The sequence below is a fragment of the Eleginops maclovinus genome, chromosome 11 (genome assembly GCF_036324505.1).
Source record: "Eleginops maclovinus isolate JMC-PN-2008 ecotype Puerto Natales chromosome 11, JC_Emac_rtc_rv5, whole genome shotgun sequence".
Taxonomy (NCBI): domain Eukaryota; kingdom Metazoa; phylum Chordata; class Actinopteri; order Perciformes; family Eleginopidae; genus Eleginops; species Eleginops maclovinus.
The window spans coordinates 23,039,281-23,064,710 of NC_086359.1; the positions used below are offsets into that span (position 1 = coordinate 23,039,281).

The following is a 25,430-nucleotide window of genomic DNA, read 5'->3' on the forward strand; positions in this document are numbered from 1 at the left end:
TTCATCAGTATTGCAGATGATATATTTTAAGCATATTTGAATTCACTTATACAAAGATTTGCAATGCCATCTACAAAGCTGACATTACAAGCGTTAATGTGAGCCATACAGTGAAAGGTGTATTTGCAATATTCAGAATTTCTGAGTTTAATCATGTCTCATGCTTCTGGAACATATTTGTCTCGACTGAATGCGAAATGCAGCTTACATCTTTAAAAAATTCACTTTTAGCAATAAAGATGTGCAACCTATTTATTCTATACTGTTAATATACATAAATATATTATAATCTCCATATATGACATTACTACACATGCAACTACTTTAAATATTTTAAATATATATAGACTGGGGGTGAAATATATATAAAACTCATTTGTGCTTAATTTATTTTTAATGTGCAAAGATTTGCAATGCTTGATGAGAACTAATGTGGTGCAACAGGGCCACCCGGTGGCCGCTGCACTCTAATGGCCTACCAAACATGTCTGCTGCTGCAGGACAGTTTATGTTTTCTAATGCGGTGGTTTCAGTGGTTGGTGCTGCTGCACGACTAAGTGTTAAAGACCAGGTAGGTGAAGTTCTCCTGCTTGGGTTTGGCGCTGAAGTTATAGTGTCCAATGCGGTTCCTCTGGTAGTAGAACAGGCAAACGAAACCAATGATGAAGAAGAGCGACACGCCAATTCCCAGACAGGCGAGCCCAACTAAATGAAGAGTGTCAGATCCCTCCTCGAGGGACCCTGGAAGAAAATGTGCAGCATTAGAAATCATTAAACATACAGTGGAAGGAAAAACAAGTTGGAAGAAAAATATCTATTTTACTATGTGACTTTTCTACAGCTCTTATAACAGCAGCATTTCACATGAAGATAACTGACAACTTCAGGGCTTTAAATGTGTGTTTTCCATCGAGCTTAAACTTAAACTTGCCAGTGCCATAACTCAGTTTTAATGGATTTTGCAGAGCTAAGAGATAGCTTTATAAAACGAGTCCACGTGTAATGAAGCCCGATGGTCTGTCAGCTGCTTGTTTCCTATAATAAACCATGAATGAACCATAGGGTTAAGGATTAGCATAGACATTGACATGAAAATAAAGATTAACAACGTTTGCATCAAACCTGCATTGCTGCGAGGGGTTAACAAGCAAAAGCGGGGTCAGGGGTCATTGAGACGCAGAGGCCACCTTTGAAACTGGTCAGCCGGGCAGTAACAGAGTACAATCTGTAGTGTCAGTTTTATTCGCTAGATGGAATTAAAACCCATTCTATCTCAAGTGTAACAGAGACATGCAGCTGAACATATTTATTTTCTAACAGAACCATCATTGTTCGTTCTGTGTTAGATCACTGACCTTCATCTAACCTCCACAGAGGCCCAGAAGAACCGAGTGATGTTCCAATTGTGTTTGAAGACCGAGCGCTTCTTTGTTGACAGTCCTGCAGGACAACAGGAGCAGCAATCACACTTTGTTATTCTAGAATCATCCACTGTGTAGAAGCTGCAAAGCTGTATCTGAGCATGAACTCACAGGCACACAAGAATTGGATTCAGCCTCCACACAGATCTGGACCTGACAGTGCAGATAGATCACATCCAGGTTGATGAAGGAGAAGATCTGCACGGACACTCTTGATGTGCTGGAGTTCCCGTTCACCAACACCGTGGTGTATGTGTTCATGGAACAGCTGCAGAAACAGAGACAAGGAACTGAAACAATCTTTTGTGTTTGTTTTATTCTGAGTCTGAAATACAATCTAAACAGATTATTAAATGACAATCCCAGACACTTTCTGACTAAGCTGCTGTGACCTGATGCGATGAGAAGACCAGGTGACTCTTTGGGACCATGTTGGCCAATTTACTGAGTCATTGTTGTCACTAAATAATACGTCTTTCAGGGTCTTTCAGAAAGATAGTGGCACACATTTCAGTGTCATTTGGGAGTTTTTGTTGTAAAGATGTGTCTGGAACCTGCGTCTTTGACTGCTGATGTTTGTTTGCTTAAGTTGTTTTGTGTAGTTTTCTTTTAAACAGAGCCGACCAGAAGTAGCACAAATGATTTCCCTGTTTTCTGTACAATGACCTTGAAGCATTCAATTACTTTTTGTATTTTTCTTTAACTGTTGCAATTTAATTCAATTTAATTTGAATTTTAGGGAAACAGATGTCTCCATCCTCATCACTGACGCAGCGTTTCTGTGAGCACAAGTTGATCTGTGGGTTCAAACTGATTGGGAATAACTACATTACAGCGGGTGTGGGGATACTCACAAGCCCCCGGTTGAGTGCCGCTTTGTTGGAGTTTACCCCAGTGGACGAGAGGGTCGCCTCCCTATGCCTGCGGGTTATGGGGGGGAAAACTCTGACTGTTGTGTGTGCTTATCCACCAAACAGCAGTTCAGAGTATTCGGCCTTCTTGGAGACCCTGAAAGAAGTCCTGTATGGGGCTCCTGAAGGGGACTCCTTAGTCTTGCTGGGAGACTTCAACGCACACGGGGGCAATGATGGAGACACTTGGAGGGGCGGGATTGGGAGGAACGGCCCCCCTGATCTGAACCGGAGTGGTGGTTTGTTACTGGACTTCTGTGCTAGTCATGGATTGGCCATAACAAACACCATGTTCGAACATAAGGATGCTCATAAGTGTACGTGGTACCAGATGACTCACACCTTCGGCGGAGCTTTTCAGGCATCCCTGTGGAGGCTGGGGACATCAGGAGGGGGAAGCAGGGAACCATCCAAGCTGTGTACAGTAAGGATGGGACGCTGTTGACCTCAACTGATAGTGTATTAGGGCGCTGGAAGGAACTCTTTGAGGAACTCCTGAACCCGACAACTCTGCCCTCGATGTTAGAGGCGGAGCTGGAGTATGAAGGGGGATCAACTCCAATCTCACGGGGGGAAGTCACTGAGGTAGTTAAACAACTCCACAGTGGCAAAGCCCTGGGGGTGGATGAGATCCGCCCAGAAATGCTGAAGGCTCTGGGTGTTGAGGGACTGTCATGGTTGACACGTCTTATTCACATTGCGTGGAAGTCGGAAACAGCACCGAAGGAGTGGCAGACCGGGGTGGTGGTTCCTCTTTTTAAAAAGGGGGATCAGAGGGTGTGCCAATTACAGAGGCATCACATTACTCAGCCTCCCCGGGAAAGTTTACTCTAAGGTGCTGGAAAGGAGGGTCCGACAGATTGTCGAACCTCAGATTGAAGAGGAACAATGCGGTTTTCGTCCTGGTCGTGGAACGACGGACCAGCTTTTTACTCTCGCAAGGATCCTGCAGGGGGCCTGGGAGTACGCTCATCCGGTCTACATGTGTTTTGGAGATTTGGAGAAGGTGTATGACCGGGTTCCCAGGGAGATACTGTGGGAGGTGCTGCGGGAGTATGGGGTGAGCGGGTCTCTGCTCAGGGCCATCCAATCTCCGTACTCCCAAAGCGAGAGCTGTGTCCGGGTCCTCGGTAGCATGGCGGACCGATTTCCGGTGAGGGTTGGCCTCCGCCAGGGCTGCGCTTTGTCACCAATCTTGTTTGTGATATTCATGGACAGGATTTCTAGGCGTAGTCGTGGGGGAGGGGGTCTGCAGTTCGGTGGGCTAAGGATTGCACCACTGTTTTGTGCAGATGATGTGGTTTTAATGGCTTCATCGGCCTGTGACCTTCAGCACTCACTGGATCGGTTCGCGGCCGAGTGTGAAGCGGCTGGGATGGGGATCAGCACCTCCAAATCTGAGGCCATGGTTCTCAGCAGGAAACCGATGGACTGTCCACTCCAGGTAAGGAATGAAGCCTTACCCAAATAAAGGAGTTCAAGTATCTCGGGGTCTTGTTCTCGAGTGAGGGAACAATGGAGCGTGAGATGGGCCGGAGAATCGGAGCAGCGGGAGCGGTACTGCAGTCACTTTACCGCACCGTTTTGACGAAAAGAGAGTCAAAGCTGGTTGATGTGGTCAGGGAAAGAGAAGTGTGGGGCTCTCTGCTGGAGCTGTTACCTCCGCGACCCTGACGGATAAGCGGGAGAAGTTGGATGGATGGATGGATGGATGGATTTCATATTTGGATTTAACTTTTAGAGTTAGTTTTAAGATTATATTTAACAATAAGATTCAGATTTGTACTTTTATATTTAACATTACGATTACATATTTAAATGTAACTGTTACACTAAAGACAACTCTGTTTAGCATTAAGATTTAGAACATTAGATTGAACTTTCAGATTCAGAGATAATATTTTGATTTAACAATTGAATGCTTCTATAGAAAATTAGCTAAATGGGAAGAGAGTTAACTAAATTTCAAAACATAATTGGTAACCCTGTAGTTTTGGCTTAAACAATTATGTCTTTTTAATCAAACATTAATAAATAAAGATTAGAAATCTGTCAGCTTCCTGTATGCTCATAATCTGACCCCATGTGAGAGCTGCCCCCAAGAGTTGTGACACTCTGAAGTAGTGGTAAAATGATGTATTATAGTCAATAAAGTGAGAAAAGAGGAGGGTACATGTAGCTATCTGAACTACAGATAGAAAAAGAATAGGATAGTGCCGTAGGAGCAGACCTGTTCTCCAGGAAGATGTGGCTGGAGATGTCAACAGGGTTTGGGGTGGGGGTAGCCCAGCATTTGTTGATGACCACTTTAATCTGCTCTGAGGAGGTGTTGAGGCTGACCTCCACCACCACCGCCTCCTCAGAGGACAGGGTGTAGTTATGGGGTAGAGGCATTGTACCATTCATCAGCTGCACCGTCACCTGGAACTCCCCCGAGCCGGTGATGATCAGATCTTTGATCATGTCATACCTGGAGATCGGTGAGAGATAAAAAATATAGGTCTTTTTTTGTGAAACTGCATTGAAAAAAACTGAAACTTTGAATTAAATCTATTATGTCAACACATTTTACAAAACTGTTTTAGGTTAGGCCTAGTTGAAAGCAATTATATAACGTTTAGATAACTACCCTAAAACAGTTATGTGAAATTTGTTGACATAATTAAAGTCAACATTTCAGTTTATTCAGTGTGACTACCACAACCTCTGAAGGTCGTAACTGACATGTTTTTTTGTTCTTTCAATTTGACAAAAGCTTTTATCCTCTGTTCCCAGTCTGTATGCTAAGCTAAGCTAACCATCTACTGGCTCCAATTACATCATACTCTCAGTACCCAAATCAACACGGCTATTAATCTTCTCATCCAACTCTCAGGTATTCACAAATAGTGAAAAAGAAAAATCCAAAATGCTAAAGTATGTTAAGTATGACAGTGAATCCTACCCCATGGAGCCGAAGTTAGCAGAGATGAGCATGCTCTTAATGAAGGAACACACGATGGGAACCTCCAGCCGCACCCTTGGAACCTCCAGTGTCCCACTGGGTGATGTGTACATATCCATGGTGTTGAACAGGGTTACAGATGCCGTGTAGTAGGTTTCATTCTGAAAATCAGATGTTGCAAGCAGTGTGGGTTAAATTCATAGTCAGTCTCTTCAGTTGCAAAAGAGATTGGAAAATGCAAAAACTTCTTAAATGCAGAAGTGAATGATGTACTCAGATCATGTACTTAGGTAAAATAGAACTACAGCACAGTAGCAATTTAGAAGTAAAAGTCCTCAAAGGTTTACTCTTTGAGGACTTTTACTCTTTTAAAGTTACTCAAGGTAGAAAGTATTCTCATCTAAATGTACTTAAAGTAGCGACAGTAAAAGTAGTCATTGTTTGATTGGTCCATTTCAGAATAATATCTCTGATATGTTTTATAATGATTGATCATTAAAGTGTTCTCAGAGCTGGTAAAGGTGCAGCTAGTTTGAATGGCTTTGTATACTGCAGGGTAGCTGCTGGATTTACTGCAGGTGAACTAAAGTCTGATTTAAGGGCTGATTATATTTACCATCATTCATCCAGATCTGTAAAGTAACTAAAGGGGTTAAATACATGTAGTGGAGTAAAAGTACACCATTTACCTCTGAACTGTAATTGAGTAGAAGTACAAAGAAGCATAAAATGTAAAAACTCAAAAGTCTCTCAAAAGTGTACTTAAGCGCTGTACTTGAGTAAATCCACTTAGTTACCTTATACCACTGCTTAAATGCAACACTTATTCAAAAACTCACATGCATAAGGTTGGTGCTACACTCATTCCAAGCCACGGTCAGCTGGGCGTGGAGGGCATTGCCTCCGTTGACGCCGCATTCAGGCAGGCCCAGGTAGAGGTTTTCCTCCCTGATCTTGTTGCTCAGGAGAAAATCCCTGGAAACGCTCACTGTGATGGCAGCGATCCTGCACTGGACGGAGATTGCCCCCAGTGTAGAGGCATGGGAAGCAGTTCTCAGGGTCGTAGCAGTGGATGGAGGAGCTCTAATCTTGGTAGTGGGGTTGGTAACACGGGTTGAAGGGGTAGATGTGGATATCATTGCAGAAGTGGTGATTACAGGGGCAGTGCTGATGGTTGTTAGGGCATTAGGGGTGGTTGTAGCAGCAGTAGTGGTTGTAGTCAGGGAAGTAATGGTGATTACAGGGGCAGAAAGTGTTGTTGTACGGGCAGTTGTTGGGGCAGATGTGGTAGTAATTACAGGGGCAGTAGTAGGGGTTGTTATGGTTATGGTTGTTGGTGCAGTGGTGGTGGTTGCAGGAGAAGACATGGTGGATATTGGGACCATATTGGTGATAGCAGCGGCGGTTATGGTGGTTGTTGGAGCAGCAGTGATGATTATATGAGCAGTAGTAGTGGTTGTTAGGGCAGTGGTGGTGGTTGGAGAGGTGGTAGTGGTTGTTGGATGGGCGGTTGTTGTGGTTGTTGTGGTTGTTGGTGCAATCGGAATGATTATGGGAGCAGCAATGGTGGTTGGAGGGGTGGTAGTTGTGGTGGTTGGTGCAGTAGTGGTTGTTGGAGGGATGGTTGTTGTAGTTGTTGGTGCAATCGGAATGGTTGTGGGAGCAGCAATGGTGGTTGGGGGGGTGGTAGTTGTGGTGGTTGGTGCAGTAGTGGTTGTAAGGGCAGTGGTGGTGGTTGGAGGGATGGTAGTTGTGGTTGTTGATGCAATAGTGGTTATTAGGGCAGCAGTGGTGGGTGTTGGAGGAGTAATGGTTGTTGAAGTGGTGGTAGCAGTGGTTGTTGTTGCAGTAGGCGTGGTAATAGGGGCAGTAGTGGCTGTGATTGCTGTACAAGAAAAACAAAATGCAAAGATATTCTGTTGTTGCTAAATATATATAATCTTTGGAAAATGTGTCTTTCCCATGACCACTTTGGGAACATACCTTGACAGGATCGTCCAGGCCTCTCTGGGTTGTTGTCTATAAATCCATCAGAGCAGACACATGTGTAGGAGGCCCAGGTGTTTGTACATGTAGCCCACAGGGAACAGTCATTTTCTCCCAATGCGCACTCATTAAAATCTATAAAAAAAGACATGCATTACAATTCATTTGTAATTGTACTTTACTTAAGTATTTCCATGTAATGCTACTTCATCATTCTACTTCATTACATTTAAAGGGAAATAATGTAACTTTACTCTATAATATTTATTAAACAGCTTCAGCTACTTTTAACAAAATACATCTTTAAAAATGTAACTAGTGGACTAATTTTAGATCCCAAAAAAGTCAAATTATTTACATATTTTACAAACAGTCTATCGGAACTTAAGTGCAATTTTGAATGCAGTACTTGGTATTTTTAGTCAAGTGAAGCACCTGAATACTTCTTCCATCTCTGTTGCTAATTGATACAACATAGCTTGTCTATAAAGCACTGGTATGGGTCAGGATTCAAAAGTGCTTAATCCTACACTCCCACAATAGAACTCCATATTTTGGTATGTCCAAGCAAATGCCTTTGTCTTTCAGAAAGAGTTAATAGGGGATTATAAAGAGTACATACCATTTGTGCTTGTGTTGTTTCTATCCACAGTATATTTGGTGCTATTCATCAGGGAGTTTTGCAGAGCTGTGGACACATTACTGATGTCTTGGCTTTGACTGGGGGCGAGGGTGATTGTAAAGTGGACAAACACACTCCCCTGGGAAAAGCTTCTGATCTCGATTCTCATCTGGCCTGAATCCACCATGGCCTTTACCTCCGGAGACAGAGACTGGTAGATCTGTAGGTGATAAAGCATCAGCCCCGCAGAGTAAAGAGGATGAAAAAATATGGCAATTAATTGAAATGTTCATGTTTCCAGTGTATTAAAGATTACAAGCTGGCCCTGGATAGTACTTGTAACACACCTACCTCCTGTGTAATACTCTCAGTGAGGTTTTGGTAGGCCTGGCTGCTGCTGTTCTGCAAGTCAGCAGTGAACTCTATGTTGGTAAGTCGTGTTGTGGCGTCCAGTTTCTGAGCATCTACAAAGAAAATACTTACACGGTCAACACATTTTACACACTTTAATGTCAGCAGTCTAACCAGTACTAGGTCTTATGCTTCAAAACGTCTTCTCCTTTGTTATCCACACATTAGTCATTAGGCAATTTTATCCTGTTAGAACTGTAACTTTGACTTGATTTTGGTTGTTGTATTATCTGTGTGCTGTTTTATTGCAACCAGTCTTGTTTCACTTCCTGTTTTTGTGATTAGTTTCTGTGTGTATATACGCCTGTCTATCTCAGTGTCTTAGGGTCTGTTGTCGATGTTTCATGTTGTGTTGTTTTGCCTGGGTTCCACGGGCCCTCCGGTTTGTTCCTTGTAATTGTTTTTGTTGCTTTTTATATTGCATTGCCTGCTCTGTTAGTTTTGTGTTTAACCGTTGTTTGCATCAACTTTACTTTTAGATTTCAGATCGTCTTTAGTTATTAAAACCTGCTTCCTTTTCTGTTTCTACATTTAAGTCCACCTGCTTGCCGTACCCTTTGACAGTATGACGCCTGGGTAGTAATCAGTGGTTGCATCTAAGTTGTGAACCAAACAGCTATTCTATGCCCTGCAGCTTCATGACAGTAATGTATATGATTTCTTTTAAAAGATCAGAAAGTCAAAGCTACTGGAACTGGTTCTTACCAGTCTTGACTGATATAACTGAGGCGATTCCTTGTTGGCAGGATCGAGGTGTGACAGTTACTGTGTAGAGCACCCCAGGTTGCAGATCCCTCACCTCCATCATGGTCTGATTGGTGAATCCTGAATGAATGACCTCTGATCTTTTGCTAAGGACAACCTGGTACGTCTGGTTTGTCTGAAACTGGATGGACCAGTAGACACGGAAGGAGGTTCCAGTGACATTAGCTGCCCATACACTGTTGATGTTGGAAGGATCTGGAAGGGGGAGATGGTGGGGGAGGGATACAGTGGGGCAAAAAAGTATTTAGTCAGCCACCAATTGTGCATGTTCTCCCATTTAAAAAGATGAGAGAGGCCTGTAATTTTTTATCATAGGTAAACCTCAACTATGAGAGACAGAATGAGAAAAAAAATCCAGGAAATCACATTGTAGGATTTTTAATGAATTAATTGGTAAATTCCTCGGTAAAATAAGTATTTGGTCACCTACAAACAAGCAAGATTTCTGGCTCTCACAGACCTGTAACTTCTTCTTTAAGAGGCTCCTCTGTCCTCCACTCGTTACCTGTATAAATGGCACCTTTTTGAACTCGTTATCAGTATAAAAGACACCTGTCCACAACCTCAAACAGTCATACTCCAAACTCCACTATGGCCAAGACCAAAGAGCTGTCAAAGGAGACCTGAGACAAAATTGTAGACCTGCATCAGGCTGGGAAAACTGAATCTGCAATAGGTAAGCAGCTTGGTGTGAAGAAATCAACTGTGGGAGTAATTATTAGAAAATGGAAGACATACAAGACCACTGCTAATCTCCCTCCATCTGGGGCTCCACACAAGATCTCACCCCGTGGGGTCAAAATGATCACAAGAACGGTGAGCAAAAATCCCAGAACCACACGGGGGACCTAGTGAATGACCTGCAGAGAGCTGGGACCAAAGTAACAGAGGCTACCATCAGTAACACACTACGCCGCCAGGGACTTGAATCCTGCAGTTCAAGACGTGTCCCCCTGCTTAAGCCAGTACATGTCCAGGCCCGTCTGAAGTTTGCTAGAGGGCATTTGGATGATCCAGAAGAGGATTGGGAGAATGTCATATGGTCAGATGAAACCAAAATAGAACTTTTTGGTAAAAACTCAACTCGTCGTGTTTGGAGGAGAAAGAATGCAGAGTTGCATCCAAAGAACACCATACCTACTGTGAAGCATGGGGGTGGAAACATCATGCTTTGGGACTGTTTTTCTGCAAAGGGACCAGGACGACTGATCCGTGTAAAGGAAAGAATGAATGGGGCCATGTATCGTGAGATTTTGAGTGAAAACCTCCTTCCATCAGCAAGGGCACTGAAGATGAAGCGTGGCTGGGTCTTTCAGCATGACAATGATCCCAAACACACCGCCAGGGCAACGAAGGAGTGGCTTCGTAAGAAGCATTTCAAGGTCCTGGAGTGGCCTAGCCAGTCTCCAGATCTCAACCCCATAGAAAATCTTTGGAGGTAGTTGAAAGTCCGTGTTGCCCAGCGACAGCCCCAAAACATCACTGCTTTAGAGGAGATCTGCATGGAGGAATGGGCCAAAATACCAGCAACAGTGTGTGAAAACCTTGTGAAGACTTACAGAAAATGTTTGACCTCTGTCATTGCCAACAAAGGGTATATAAGAAAGTATTGAGGTGAACTTTTGTTATTGACCAAATACTTATTTTCCACAATCATTTGAAAATAAATTCTTTAAAAATCCTACAATGTGATTTTCTGGATTTTTTTTCTCATTCTGTCTCTCATAGTTGAGGTATACCTATGATAAAAATTACAGGCCTCTCTCATCTTTTTAAATGGGAGAACTTGCTCAATTTGTGGCTGACTAAATACTTTTTTGCCCCACTGTATCTGTCGTTACATTCACTTATTGTGGTTAAAGGAATAATTTGACATTTATTGTGAAATACACTTTCTCTTGGCCGAGAGTTAGTTATGTAACTTATCATTTTGCTGTGAGAAGAAAGCAAATAAGCATGTTCTCCAAAATATCAAATTAAATGTTTCCTAAAATAATAATAATAATAATAATATATTTAATTTGTAATGCACTCTTCATTCCAAGGGAATCTCAGACAGCTAGAGGATCAATTTGATCAAAAGATGTAAGTAATGACATACAACACATACAACTGGATGTCTCATCAATGCATTTGAAGTGAAATGCTTTTGACTAAATCCAGTAAATCCTCTCAAAAGTGCAGATTTGTTATGTCAACACGACTTCCTCTACTTTGGCTTGTAAATCAAGACAAGGGAGATTTTAGGCAGCCATTTCTTACAGCATGTGGTTGTTGGTAGCGGGCTGCTATAAGGTGCAGAACTTGTCCACTGTGGGGCGTGTGATGAATTATAAGCGACGGTGCTTGTATTACTCGGAGCTGTAGGCCTGCTGGTCCCTGTGAAGCTGAAGGAACCCTCAGTGTTGTTCCTCACTGGCTCCTGCGAGCTGTTGGAAGCTGAGATTGTGGTTGTGTTCATGGGAGGAAGATAGGTAGGACAGGGCTCTGTAGTGGTCGCCATCCTGACGTCAGCTGAGGAGGAAACAGACAAGTTGATCTGAGCTTCTGAATGCATCAGTGGTGATGACAGAATGTTCCCACATTAAATCAAACCTGAATTCCCTTATTCAGCAGTTTCCAGTGGCTGGAGGAAGTACTTTGTCACATGTTGTGTCCTCCTATTGTGTATATACCACATATAAAAATGACCTGCATGTTATGATTCTACCCTACCACAGGATTTGTCGGTTTGATGAAAGATTTCTTGTCAGTGTTGCTTTTCCTGGATGTGCCTTCTTTCCTGTGTCACACCTTTCAGCAAGAGAAAGGGCATTTCCACATGATGTGACCCTGATCAGAATATAAAGGTAGAACCCAGAAAACATAAATGAATTGTACTCAAAATGGCAAGATAAACGCAGCCCTATAGCTAATAATGAATGATCAAATTCTTATCAAATGTCCTTAGCCATGGCACAGGCACAGAATACATATCTAACTCAATTAGCTAATGAATAAATTAGCAAAGGATATGGAAAATAATCACACTGTAAATCTCACTGGGGATGGGGAGGTGTTTCCAGCTTCACAAGCAGCTGTTTTTAGACGGGGTTTTTTACCCAGATCTCCCAGGCCACACAAGTTCACTCACCCTCTTGGTGGGTGTTGTTGGAGTTGTTTCTCTAACTCCTTTGCATTTTAGGTAAAACATAATAATTAAGCTGACTTTATTTACAGATTATCCCTAAGACACTGACCAATGATCAAAGAGTAAAACAAATTGCTTGTTCCAGTAAAGACGGAAATAAAGAACTTTTCTTTTTACTTTAATTTAGACTTGGAAATGTCTGAATGTTTTATGTATCCTAACATAATAAGATCATTTATAGCATTAATCAAGAGTATCAGCATTAGCGCATTATAATGCAGCAGTTTATGTGGCTTTTAACATCATATTGAATGCATGATACACAATTTGAGCGTAATACATTAATTATTTACCATCATGTTTCTTTTAGGATTCAATATTTTTTGGGGATTTATCTCTATATATTATCTGTACCAACATATATTTTGAATTTTACTTCACAAAGAATTACTATAAATTAGGAATACAACATAGAACTGAAAAAAAGATAATAATATACCAACATCTGTATTTGTAATATATAAGATGTTTTGCATTATTCCTGGCTTTGGAGGTAAAATCACTTTATATAACATTTGCTTGCTATCAAAGTGATGGGAGATACTGTATATGATATAATGGGAGGGTTTTGTGAGAGGAAAAAAGTAAAAATGGGAGGCTTTTCGGGTTGTTAGGAATCTTATCAATGGCTTGCTTCAGATAAGTAGATGTATGTTTATTTTATGCAAACACACACAGTCTAACCTGTGCAATTGGCTCCATGGTTACTGGGGTCCACATCTACATATCCTTGGTTGCAGGAACAGAGGTAGGAGCCTACTGTGTTGTTACAGTATGAGTGGGGGGAGCAACGCCACAGAGCAGACAGTGCACACTCATCCACATCTGCAATGACAAACACACACAAACATGTTACACTGGATTACATTTTTAAAAAGAGTCTTCTCTAAATAATCTATTACCATGAAATTAGAGGAAGGCATATTTCAATTGTGCAATATGAACACATATAGTATATTGTTTCAGACAGATCTAGTGTAAAGGTTTCATTTAAGAATACTTTTTGAACAGTTTTAAACCTGAAAACACTGAAAGACTTGACTTTAGTTTAATGCATTCTGTCAACAAATTTCACATTCATAACTGCATTAGGTTAGGTAAAGCAATAATATTACATTTAAACAAATGTTTTTTATTCAAACTTATACAGCTATGGGAAATCTTCACATAATACATTTAATTAAAGTCAAGTCTTTCAGTGTACTTCAAAATGTAAAAAGGGAATTGATTCCCTTGTCCTCTCAAATGTTTGATGTGTGTGTTATGACAAGCTTATTGCTGTTTCTTTTGTGCAAATGTATCAAGCATGAAAAGTATGTGTGGGTGTGTGTGTGTGTGTGTGTGTGTGTGTGCGTGTGCACTCGCTCTAGTGTTATTTTCCGCTATTGCAGGAAAGATGACTGTCACTCAAATGGAAGTGGTGGGAGAAGGAAACTGTGGTGCGACTGAGTCATTCTTTCCTGAACACCGTGTTCTCTGCAACATGAATCACTCGTACAACTCAACAAGAATGTTATTTGGCTGAAGCGAAGGGAAAAAAGCCCAGAGTATCTTCACTGAGATTAGCTGCTACTGCGCCCTCACCTTCCACGGTTACAGATGACACTTCCTGTATGTGTTTGAGGAGAAGATGCAGCTCTGACGTGACATTGTGCAGGGAAAGGGTGAAGTTGCAGTCAATCAGTACAGAGGTGGCTGTTCTGAAGGGATGCACAGGCTGTGAGCCGAGGTAATAAACTGTAACGTCAGACTGCAGAGCTCCAGTCACCTATTAGTGATACAGATACAATATACAATCAGGTTCAAAGGATTTATTTAGTAAAGGAAAATGATTCGAAACACACAGGTACACTGAAAAAACTGAAACGTTGACTAATTAAGTGTATTAAGTGAACAAATTTCACCAAAATGTGTTAGGTTAGTTTAAAGCAATAATATTAAGTTGAACCTAATATGTCTTTATTCAAACTTAATATTATTGCTTTCAACTAACCTAACACATTAATGCAAAATCTGTGAACATAATACATTTAATTAAAGTCAACGTTTCAGTTTTCCAGTGTAGACGCCTTGGTAGATCCTGTTCTAATAATCAGAATTGGTAGTACAAGTATTAGTAGCTGGCTAGCGTTGTTGGCAGCATATAAACAGTAGCAGTTAAAGCAGTATTACCATCGCCTGGAGCAATCGTGTGTGATCCAGAAGTCCTCTGTCAGCGGACATCAGAGGCTGGTAATCCATCTTCACTGTCACTGTTGCATTAAACCGATAGCCTCCATTATCATAATAATATGTTGAGTCTGAAAGTTAAGTTTGAACGGGTCAGTTCACTCAAATCATTAAGAAAACATATTTGCTCAAGTAGAATCTAGTGGCATGAAGAGTTTTAATGAATGGAATATTATATCAAAGGTTTTATTGGTCATATGCACAGCAGATACAGCGTATCTGTTGGCAATGAAAATCTTATATCCCAGCCTCCTCCAACAACTCAACATGCATAGTGCAAATAAGATAAATAAAATAATGCAAATGTATCACATTTTTAAAAAGCAATGACTTCCACAGCTTTGTTATAAAACTCAATTGACTGAAGAAAAGCCACACCCTGTCACCCGAACAAAGAAGAGTGCATCCCATTTTCTACATCTTTCAGTGACTAAAAGATCCAAGTGCAGGCAGCAGCTGGATGAGAAATAAAAGACTATGCTCTGCAAATAATATCATACTTCTTTTTTTTTCAGCAAAACATCTTGTAACGTCTGTATATGGAGTAATGTTTGAATGAATCTGCCCTGGTTTTTAGATAAAACTAGCTAAAGAGACTTGTTTTATGAAGCGATACTGTTTCTCATAAAAAGTCAAACTCAAATCTGTGAGCAATAAAACAACCCCCAATGCATACTTGAAAAACAAATCATGAAAAAGATCAACTAACTTGCAGGATCACTGCAGACGTAACGACTGGATCTCTGACAGCATTTTTGGCAGCCCGGGCAGTCAATGTCCCACTCACAGTCCTCAGATCTGTTGTACACTCCATCTGCAGTTGGACAGGATCCTGGCTTGGCAGTGAACTCATCACTCCTGTTTACAGCTTCATTCAGAGGAAATAACATGTTACATGCCATATATTAGCAGCCAGATATTTGGAGAACTGCAATTTCTGTGCCTCCATCTGGCGTCTTGCACACAGCACCACGCGCTGAAAGGTCATTACTTGTCTGTCTACAGAGTGTGATGCTGTATTATCACATTTTATTAAACGAAGATATACATTTAAGAGGGTTTTTGCTGTTCTGTAATCTGATGTACAGTACTCACGCAGGGCACAGTAACGACCCACTTGTACGTAGCCGGTGCAGCATCGGGTCACCTGCTGCATCACTGTCCTGTACTCAGTCTGATGGGTCATCCTGTAAAGTGTGACTGTACATGTCTTCCAGTGAAGCCAGCCCCCACAAGGCTTCGTCACAGTATAGGGGACCGCATGCATCACCAGTAGACTCACATTCCTTGATTCATTATAAATACAAAGACGATAGCCAGATGCAGACAGGCTGTTTCCTAGAATAAAAGAAACATTTAACATTTTACTGCTGAGTTTCCTTGTAAGTCTGCATTATAACATCAGATTTTGCATCTTTAATTGCTTACTCCTGAAGTATAACAAAAGCCTATAATCTATGACACTATTAAAAAGAAGTGAAAGCACGCAAAACCATAAGCATTAATTTCCCTTAAATGCTATGTTCTGTACAGTAAATTCATGTTAGACTGCGTATAGAGGCCTACCTTCATGCACAGTGTTTTGTCCCCTACAGAGAGCCAGCAGGGCCGTCGCCACGCAGATGGAGAGCATCCAACTCATTTTTCACAGATTAAAATCTCGACCATGTATTTAAGGACCACATTGTACGTGCATGTTTCTCTTTGAGATGATGCTAACTCACTGCTCAGGGCGTTCTCCAACACTCAATCCTCTGTAGCTGTGTTTCTCCTCCCCTCGGTGCACCATCAGTCCCTAATGGACTACAGAATCATGACAGCCAGCAGGTAAGTATTACATGTGGAGTATCATTCATCAGTGCAGTTAAATTACAATATTCTTTGCAAGAAATATCATAATGGTCAAATAATTCGACCATTCATTGTTACGACATATGTCATGAATGAGCCAGTATATTACAATGACAAAAGCCTTTGGTTCACATGGGGTTCACACATTTTCACAAAGGAAGCTCAGGCCTCACTTTTGGTTATGTAGAATAAATAAGTTGTTTTTTTTAAGGTGGTGACAGTAAACATGTTTATGATGGCAGGGACAGAGACATGGGATGGGAGGAGACAAAGTCCCTAATGTATTGGTTTCCACAGGGGTCGCCATGGCAGCTCTACTGCTGCCAACAGCCGGTACCAGCCATTAACGTGAGAACTTCCTTGTCATTTTCTCTCAAGTCTTCTTTATCATTATATGAAGGAGCAGCAGAGTGCTTTGACTGCCAAATGTTCTTAAAAAAGACTATATAGGATTCTGTCACGACTTTCACTTTGTATGAATATACATTGGCATCTGATGAAATACTACAGTCCTCAAAATATTTTCATGCATCATTTTGCAAATGAATTCCTTAATGTTATGCTGATCCTTCTATAGTAATGAGGTGTGAAAATGTGCTTGATTAAACCTCCTTCAGTCATAGGTGATAATGAATGGGTAGCCTACATGTTGACGCATGTAGGGAGGATGAGGGCTACAAGCGGAGTCAACAAATGTGTCCACACATTAAGTATAATTACACCACACAATAATCTTCAGCTCATAAGAACATTTTATGTCGATTTCCTGCTTTTCTTCAGCAATGCCCCACCTGTTTGGGTGTAGCTGACAATGCCTTTCAGGAACAAACCTGTCGGACATAAACATAGCAACAGGTCCCTCTTGGATGCCAGTAATGACACACATCTACTGCTACGCTATGATGACTTCCATTTAATCACAGGCCTAATTGGTTTCATTGGGGTTAGGAGAGAATGCATTTGCACATATTATATCTGCATGTTGTTGGATACAGAAAAATAGGTAACCCAAAAAAAATAAAATGTGTATATTTAGATTTCCGGTAAAAATCAAATCAGTTGGACTTTGGTTAATTGAAATGCGTAACAGAGTAAAATATGTGCTTTTAACACATTAAATCAAATTTTAAAAAGTCCCCACTAGCTCCTCCCTTGCCCTGTTTACTGTAAAACATGTGACTTCAAACTTCCTATACTTAGTTTCAACTATATTTAAAAATAATAATTACAACACTCTAGTAACACAGTGCCAATTACAATATGCAACATCAGTTAGCAAACTTTGCTCATGACAAAACAAAACAGAACAAAACATAGAAAGAAACACAGACGATGACAGCTAATGTGAAAAATATCACCTATCTCTTTAAATTAGCTTCAGTGACAAGTCTTCCGTTGTTCCCGCCTCCTGGTCCTTTACCATCCAATGCGAGCGCAGTGCACGTGACGAGCGTTCATTGCGATGACCTCATCCCTGGTGTGGGATGACGTCAAATTCAAGATGGATGGAATCACGACCAGCGCGCAGAAATCTACACAACAACACTGAATAAAGTCCCGGCTGTGTGGAGGAAAGACCTCATTGACGACGGGCAGGGTAAGTGTAGATAGACTACATAACTTACCGTTGTGCGGAATTAGCAGGCATGTTATAGCGTAGTTGGTAGAGTGCTGTTAAGGAGAAGCATTTTCCTTTTCCTCCCTGACGTAATTCGAAAGGGGGCTTGTGCTGCTGTAATACCTGAACACATATTCTGCAGCCAACAACCACGCCGTGTCACGCAGGGTTGAAGCGTTAAAAATAAAAAGCACCACTTCCACCGGGGCTTGAATACACTCCCCCCACACTCAACAGTTTTTCTGTCTGCACCGACTGTGTTTTCATTCCGGGATTACCGCGGAGGAGTCCATTGAAACGTGTTCAACTCCCCCCCCCCCCCCCACCTGATGAGATAGATCCGCGGAACCGTTTTATGGTCATTCACCCACACACACTGAGAAACTCGTGACTGTTTGCTGAACTGAAAGTGGGATTTCGGTTGAAGAAGTTATGTGTCATGAGAAATAGAGCCACGTCTCATGTATGCTATCATTATGAAAGCCTCATTCCTTGACTTCCTCATAAAATACTGACAAGTGAATATTTGCTGTTCTTATAACGTATAAGTGTTGCTGAATAGACAGTCGAGTGTGTGCTAGTTTTGATGAATGAATGAAGCTTCTGCCCAAACCCTATTTTTAGTAAGTGTCAACATAAGTAGCGCGCTTTCCGGTCACCACTTTCAAAATAAACGTCTTAAGAAGCGTCGTTTTTTAGATAAATAGCACAAGATGCTCCTGGTAGAGGCCCTGTACACAATGCCTTGAAATATTTGGTAATGCTCGACAATTTAGTCGTTATTTGTGTCTTATTACAGGATAATGAAACACTTTCAGTTGCCAATTTATAGGTTATGGGCACCTACCTTTTTCCAACTAGTCTCTAACAACAGCCCTCTTCCAGTGTGATTGTTTTTTTCAGATACTTAAGTGGAAGTACGAATACATGAATGTTAAAATACTCCATTACAATTACGAGTCCTATAGTCAAAATCTCCCTGAAGTAAAAGTACTATCAGCAAAATGTACTCTATATATTAGGGATGCACCTATGTCAAATTTCTTAGACGATGCAGACGTTTAGAGTTACAATTTTGCAGATAACGATGTTTTGCTGTTTGTTTTTGTTACTTATTCCCCTTGTGTGCCAGGAAAGCAAATAAAAGATGCATATTAAATAATATGAACTTTTTAGCCCTTCAAAACACTATCTTTGAGTGTGAAAACAATCCTAGAAATAGATTTACAATGACACAAGTTTTCCAAGTTTACTCATTGAGGAAATCTAAGTTCCAACAGTCAGTGGTTGCGTTTGATTCTCTTTTTCCATCAAAATACATTATTACCCACCATTTTTGATGATAATAAATACATGTTTAATCATTTCAGTTTTTGCTTTGATAAATGCATGGAGGATTACGATGAACAGAGACTGCTCGCTCACTTTTCATGTTGCCACACAGAGCAGATGGGATTATTCTCCTCCTGCAGTGATTAGCGGAGGAGAACAACAACAACAACAACAACAACAACAACAACAAAAGCCTAAATAATCAAATATGATTAATTAAATGTAATCTGAATGTTGAATTGGATCGATTTACTGATCCTGAAAACATACAGTTGCAAGGGACGTAAATCCTGCAGCATTCAGGTGAACTAGCTCACCTTTTAAAGCCTTTATTTTAAGGGCAAACGTTTTATATTTGTCTGTGTCCCTGATAGTGACCTGACAGCAGCGTTTTCATACCTTCCGACTGCTACAGATTCATGATATGCCTATAAACTATGTACAGTATAGCCAAAGTGACCATCATCAAGTACAAACCAAAATGTACAAACCAACCTTCAACTTACAGAAAAACAATATACAGTCGCTTGTTGGACTACAGTCAGAGCCAAACAATGTAATAGCCAAATGTCAAATCACACATTGCAAAAATGTAATAATAATAATAATTTAAAATAAAAAGCTAAAAATCATACACTTGAAGAATATGATATAAATAAAGATCGACAGTGAGGGTGTTGTGCCATGACAAAATACAAGACCAACAGACACAGGCGTACATTAATCAGAGGGGCCAGGTGCCCTATCTGAAGGTGGTTATTATTGTATGTGCGTGCATGTGCCTGTCTCTATACTAAATGATCCCCTTTTGTGTTGACATTCCTGCGTTTAAAGCTAATCTTCTTGTCTTGTCTTTCAGCCATGGAGAGCCTCGTGCATTACAGCAATCCCTCCCATGCCCTCTCAGTGTTAGGGGTCCTGAATGAGCAGCGTCTGCGGGGCCAGATGTGTGACGTAGTCCTGGTTGTGGCAGACCAGAGGTACCAGGCACATAAGAGTGTTCTGGCTGCCACCAGTGAGTATTTCCAGTCCCTGTTCACACGGATGGACGCAGCTTCGCTGAAAGTTGTAAACCTGGACTTCTGTGAGCCTGACGCCTTCGAGATAGTTCTGAATTACATTTACTCCTCCTCACTTTTTGTGGACAAAGGCAGCTTGGCAGCTATTCAAGAGCTGGGCTACAGTCTTGGAATCCCTTTCCTCACCAACATTGTGTCAACAAGGCCACATGCATCCTACTGTGTGTCTAGAAAAAGGCTTTCCTTCACAGAAGGGGATGAAAATGATGTCCAGACAAGGAGTGTCATTGTGCGTCGGGTCCGAAATGACACAATCAATCCCTCTCGCTCAAATAATGAGAGAAATACAGCCGAGAGATCATCTTCTACTCGAGAGTCAGCCCATCCCCCATCAGTACACAACTTGTTTGAATCAGTCAGAAAATCAGAATCCATCAGCGGGAAACATGAACAGAGTGAAGCTGCTGAAAGGAAGTCAACGTACCCATACACCTCCATTTTAAAAGGGAATCCATCACACGTCACATCTATTCGCCCACAGCTGACATCATCAGTGTCCTTCAGTGATGCTGAAGTGCAGCACATCAGGCTGCAGTCGGTCACTGACCAGGACACTAAAGAGGAGAATGAGGAGCTGGAACCCCACTATCACACCAAAGTGCCCTTTCAGGGTCAGCCCTCTGAGCCAAGCCAGACCATAGACAGGAGCGGGCCGCTGATAAAAAGCCTGCTCCGTCGATCATTATCCATGGACAGCCCTGTTCCAGTCTTCTCACCAACACTGGAGCTCAAAGAGCTGCAGAATTGTGAACAATCAGTTGTTAAAATGGCATCAAAAGCTTCTGGGCCAGAGACATCTGCTTACAATGGCAATTCAAAACGAACATCTCCCCTGGTTCTCAGGTCAAAATTCCCCAGCAGGTATGAAGAAAAATCTCAGGTAGAAAGAGACGTCTGTGTGAAAGCTGAGCCCAGCAGCCCCCTCCCTGACCCCATGGACATTGTCCGAATCACAGTTGGTGACGCTTTGCAAGGTGATCTCAAAGACTTGCAAACAAATTACGATCAAAACGCCCGGCCAGACCTCAATCCTTTTGGGAAAAGAAAGGACAGGCCAGACAACCGAAGGTACCCATTCAAGAAGAGCAAAATATTTAAAGAACATACCCTTTCACTGGCTGAGAACATGTCAGAAACAGTACCTCAGAGTGCCAGCGGCGACTCTAATGAAAACCTTGGAGAGCCCCCTGAGAACAAGATTTTCAAATGCTGGAATTGTTTAAAGGTTTTCAGGTCGAGTGCTGGACTACATCGTCATGTTAACATGTATCACAACCCCGAAAAGCCGTATGCTTGCGAAATCTGCCACAAACGCTTCCATACCAACTTCAAAGTGTGGACTCACTGCCAAACTCAGCATGGTATAGTTCAAAACCCGGCCTCGTCCTCCAGCTCCTCTGTGCTAGATGAAAAATTTCAAAAGAAGTTGATAGATATAGTGCGAGAAAGGGAAATAAAGAAAGCCTTGCTTTGGAAGTTAAAGAGGAATAAGCAGGGTTTGCAATCCTCTGCACTCTCCAAAAAGAGATCAAGAGCCAACTTCATATGTCCTTACTGCGGGAAAGTATTCGTGTTCCAGTCTCAGTACAGACAGCATTTAAGGACACATCCTGCTGAAAAAGCTGACCAGGAAACAGCCAACGAGAGCATCCTTTACCAGGAACAGGAGGAGAACATTGAGCAGCAGGACACAGATGCTGGCGTTTACTCCTGTAGACTCTGTAATATGAAGCTGTCTTCTCTCTTTGAACAGGGCGACCATGAGAGGGGCTGCCGACATGCAACTGTCTGCCCCTACTGCGGCCTCCGATTCTCAAGTCCAACGGTCAAGAAGGACCACGAGGCACATTGCAAGTACAAGAAACTAACGTGCCTGGAATGCATGCGGACATTCAAGTCCTCCTTTAGCATATGGCGGCACCAGGTGGAGGTTCACAACCACAACATGATGACTGTCAAAGAGCAGCTTCAGCTGAAGCAGCTAGGGAACAATGAAGGGGCGTCTGAAATGCACAGAGAGGAGCACTACAGTGACGAACCTTTAGCACCCGGGAGCTCCAGAGAGATCATCACTTACAGCGACTCCTCAGGTCCACCCATGTACGATTCAGATTCCTCCTCCTATGTGCCTGAGGACCTGAGCATGGGCCATCATGGCAAGCTGGTGGTGAAAGAAGAGCCCTTAGAGGAGGCTGTGAGTGAGTTGGAAAACTCTGAATCTGCCAAAGGTGGCCTGGAGGAACCCGGTGTATGGCCATGCGAGAAATGCGGAAGTCTGTTTAGCTCTCGCAAAGACCTGGAACGCCACCAGGAGCTGCTATGCCACATCAAACCGTTCATCTGTCACATCTGCAACAAAGCCTTCAGGACCAACTTCCGCCTTTGGAGCCACTTCCAGTCCCACATGTCGACTTCTAACGAACCCGGAGCCAAAGAGATGGACAGAGACCCCTCACCTCTGTCTCCATCCCCTCCCACCACCCCTCAGAACTCTGAACACCCCTCCCCACAGGCCTCCGTGCTCACATCCACCCAGACGGCGCCAGTGGCTGCAGTAATGGCCGAGGAGTCCAGCAGCCCGGAGCCCTGTAGCTCGTCGGTAAGCAAGACGAAGAGGCCTGAACTCGAGCGGCAAGCCAGCAGCCACAGCCCCACTCTGTCCAGGTCCAACAGCATGGAGAATCCGAGTGGCCCTCAGGAATCAGACACACTCTTTTACCATGCTCCATCTCTCTCCGCCCTGACGTTTAAAAGGCAGTACATGTGTAAACTCTGTCACAGGACCTTCAAGACAGCCTTCAGTCTCTGGAGCCACGAGCAGAGTCATAGCCACGTGTAAGCATCACGCAGGTTACAGCAGTGCATTTCTCTAGAGACACAATACTTCAAATTTTAACACACCTCAGCCTTCAAAAGGAAGACTTCGAATGTATAGCGTATTTGCTTGCCTCCTATATCATATATATTACAGTGGCCATGTTCATTAGAGGTGTAAACGTGAATGTGCAATCAAGTGCTAGATTCTTCTTTGAGACGAGATTATTCACTTGTTTATTCCCCTTTTCAAAATGATCTATTTCAAACCTGTTTTAGTTGTATTTATCTATATAGGTGTTTTGAGGAAACAAGGTACAGCGTTGCACCCCCCACATTACTTGTACCACTTTTGACTCAAAGGTACAGTGGCAACTAAATACATTGTTTTCTCAGAGTGTTGAAAAAGTGCTTTAAAGTTTTGGAGGCTGCAGTGGTTTAAATAGTAATGCTTATTGCTTTGTATCAGATCTATCTTTTGGTGTGAGTGATACCCCTTAAGATAATATTGGTGGCCTCAATAATGTTTTTAATATGCACTTTCCTACAGTTTGATTCTGTAAAAGGGGGATGTAGTCCAAAATGTTTGCTTGGGTCGTTTCACTGACGGAGGTTCAAGGCTGCAAACGTATAAATGATAGGTCCAATAACTCTCTTCTGTTTTGTTTTCATACTTAGCATTATTTGCATTAGTTCTCTCATATTTCAGTTTTTCTGTATTTGCGTCATTTAGTTTAATGGGCAGATTGAATAGGAAACAAAAAGTTATATTACAAACGATATATCAAACACACCTCTGAAAGCTGCTGTCATTACCCAGATACATTTAATTTATTCTAGTTTTCATGCAGTACTTTAATTTATCCTACTAGCCTGGTGAATTATATTTATATTATACAATTAAATTAGAGATTGCAATCATTAGCCACAAAGATTTTAGAAAGTGGTTTTAACAGGTAAATGACTGTTCCTTAAAGACTAGAAATCAATCTTAAATATTTATAGCACGCACACTTTTAAAACAAAGGCACACTGCATTATAGTAATGCAAATAATGCTGAACTCAAATAATTAGGAAAACTATGTTAATTTGTTATTTATTAGACATCCACCGCCAGTCCATCACCACCGTGCACCACCAGTGTGATAATTAACAAGCTTTACAATGCTTTGATGGCCTTATGCAACTTGAGAAATATGTGTTCCATATTATTTACATGAAAGCACAATAGAGTTTCAAATGATTTATGACTCAGGCTTTTCAAAATGAGGGAAGCATGAGAAAGCAAATATTTTATTCTACGAATGGTGACAGTGTTCCTGCTTCATATAGATTATTATTAAAGGTTATGTTGATTGTATTCTTGTACAAGTATATAGTTCTGCTTTGGCTTGATGGATTAGACCTTTGTCATAAATTATTACGATTGCTACATTTTGGGAGATGTTGCATTCAAAGAGTGCCCGACACACACTGGGAGTTAGTTTCCCTCTAAATGAGCAACACCAGCTGCATTGTGATGTTGAGTTCTTTGGAAAAGTTCTGTATTGATCATAGTGCTCTTATTTTCTTGTGATAAAAACTTTCTGAAAGTTTCACAGAAATGATTAGAATTGTGTACATGGAAGTGTTTATATTCTCGATTTTGTACCAATTTTGTTAGTAAACTAAAGTTGTATCTTTTTAGTATTCCTGTGCTCTCACTGCAATAATGAATATTTGTATCAGCATTGGTTGCATTATTGTTGCTTTTGAAAACATGCAGCTGTTTTGTGTTTAGGTTTTTCTACAGTTTTTGTGCTTTAATTATGTAATAAAGAGTAACAATGGAGTGTATATATATATATATATATATACAACCATTTGTGGTATTTAAATAATTCAGTAAACAACACTGTGACTCACTCATTTAAAGCTCTATCGAACATGCACAGGACTCTACATAACCATGAATGAGCTTCTTTCCTGCCACTTAACTCTGTCCTATTTGAAATTGACACATCTGGATTTACTGCATCATATTAGTACTTCAAAGCAAGTACAACAGGGCTCCTTGTGCAGAATTGAGATGATGATTAACTTAGTGATATACACAAATACAGTGTTTTTAATATATTCCTACATTTATAAAAAAAAAACTTCTATAATTGTTTTATTAAATATATTTGAACATATATATATATATATATATATATATATATATATATATATATATATATATATATATATATATATATATATATATATATACATATT

General features: G+C 41.4%; 2 protein-coding genes across 5 annotated transcripts; one reads left to right on the top strand and one right to left on the bottom strand.

Moving 5' to 3' along the window:
- umodl1 (uromodulin-like 1) lies at positions 1-18,231 on the bottom strand. Of its 4 annotated transcripts, XM_063895298.1 has the most exons (19): positions 17,956-18,228; positions 17,689-17,862; positions 16,046-16,282; positions 15,575-15,817; positions 15,189-15,347; positions 14,423-14,550; positions 13,835-14,018; positions 12,935-13,075; positions 11,323-11,574; positions 9,001-9,255; positions 8,236-8,348; positions 7,885-8,104; positions 7,260-7,397; positions 6,116-7,161; positions 5,277-5,437; positions 4,563-4,802; positions 1,533-1,689; positions 1,356-1,440; positions 1-741 (listed from the first exon to the last, which is right to left on the bottom strand). In XM_063895298.1, the coding sequence occupies exons 3-19, from the start codon at positions 16,119-16,121 to the stop codon at positions 554-556; spliced, it is 3,786 nt and encodes a 1,261-aa protein (XP_063751368.1). In that variant the 5' UTR covers positions 16,122-16,282; positions 17,689-17,862; positions 17,956-18,228; the 3' UTR covers positions 1-553. The 4 variants fall into 4 exon arrangements, 3 of the variants coding, with proteins under 3 accessions (XP_063751368.1, XP_063751367.1, XP_063751366.1); XM_063895297.1 differs by having other exon boundaries at positions 16,046-17,862; XM_063895296.1 differs by having other exon boundaries at positions 16,046-18,228.
- Positions 17,821-25,054, top strand: zbtb21 (zinc finger and BTB domain containing 21). The gene is made up of 2 exons (XM_063895299.1): positions 17,821-17,927; positions 20,140-25,054. Exon 2 carries the CDS (start codon positions 20,142-20,144, stop codon positions 23,196-23,198), a length of 3,057 nt encoding a protein of 1,018 aa, XP_063751369.1. The 5' UTR covers positions 17,821-17,927; positions 20,140-20,141; the 3' UTR covers positions 23,199-25,054.
- The last annotated feature ends 376 nt before the right edge of the window (positions 25,055-25,430 follow it).

Coding starts and splice junctions, on each gene's coding strand:
- umodl1 (XM_063895298.1), bottom strand. CDS start 16,121: ATGAGTTGGATGCTCTCCATCTGCGTGGCGACGGCCCTGCTGGCTCTC. Junction 9,256..11,322: donor GCTACCAACAACCACATGCT/GTAAGAAATGGC, acceptor TCCCCCTTCCAG/ATCCTTCCAACATCAACAGT. Junction 7,162..7,259: donor GCCTGGACGATCCTGTCAAG/GTATGTTCCCAA, acceptor TTTCTTGTACAG/CAATCACAGCCACTACTGCC.
- zbtb21 (XM_063895299.1), top strand. CDS start 20,142: ATGGAGAGCCTCGTGCATTACAGCAATCCCTCCCATGCCCTCTCAGTG.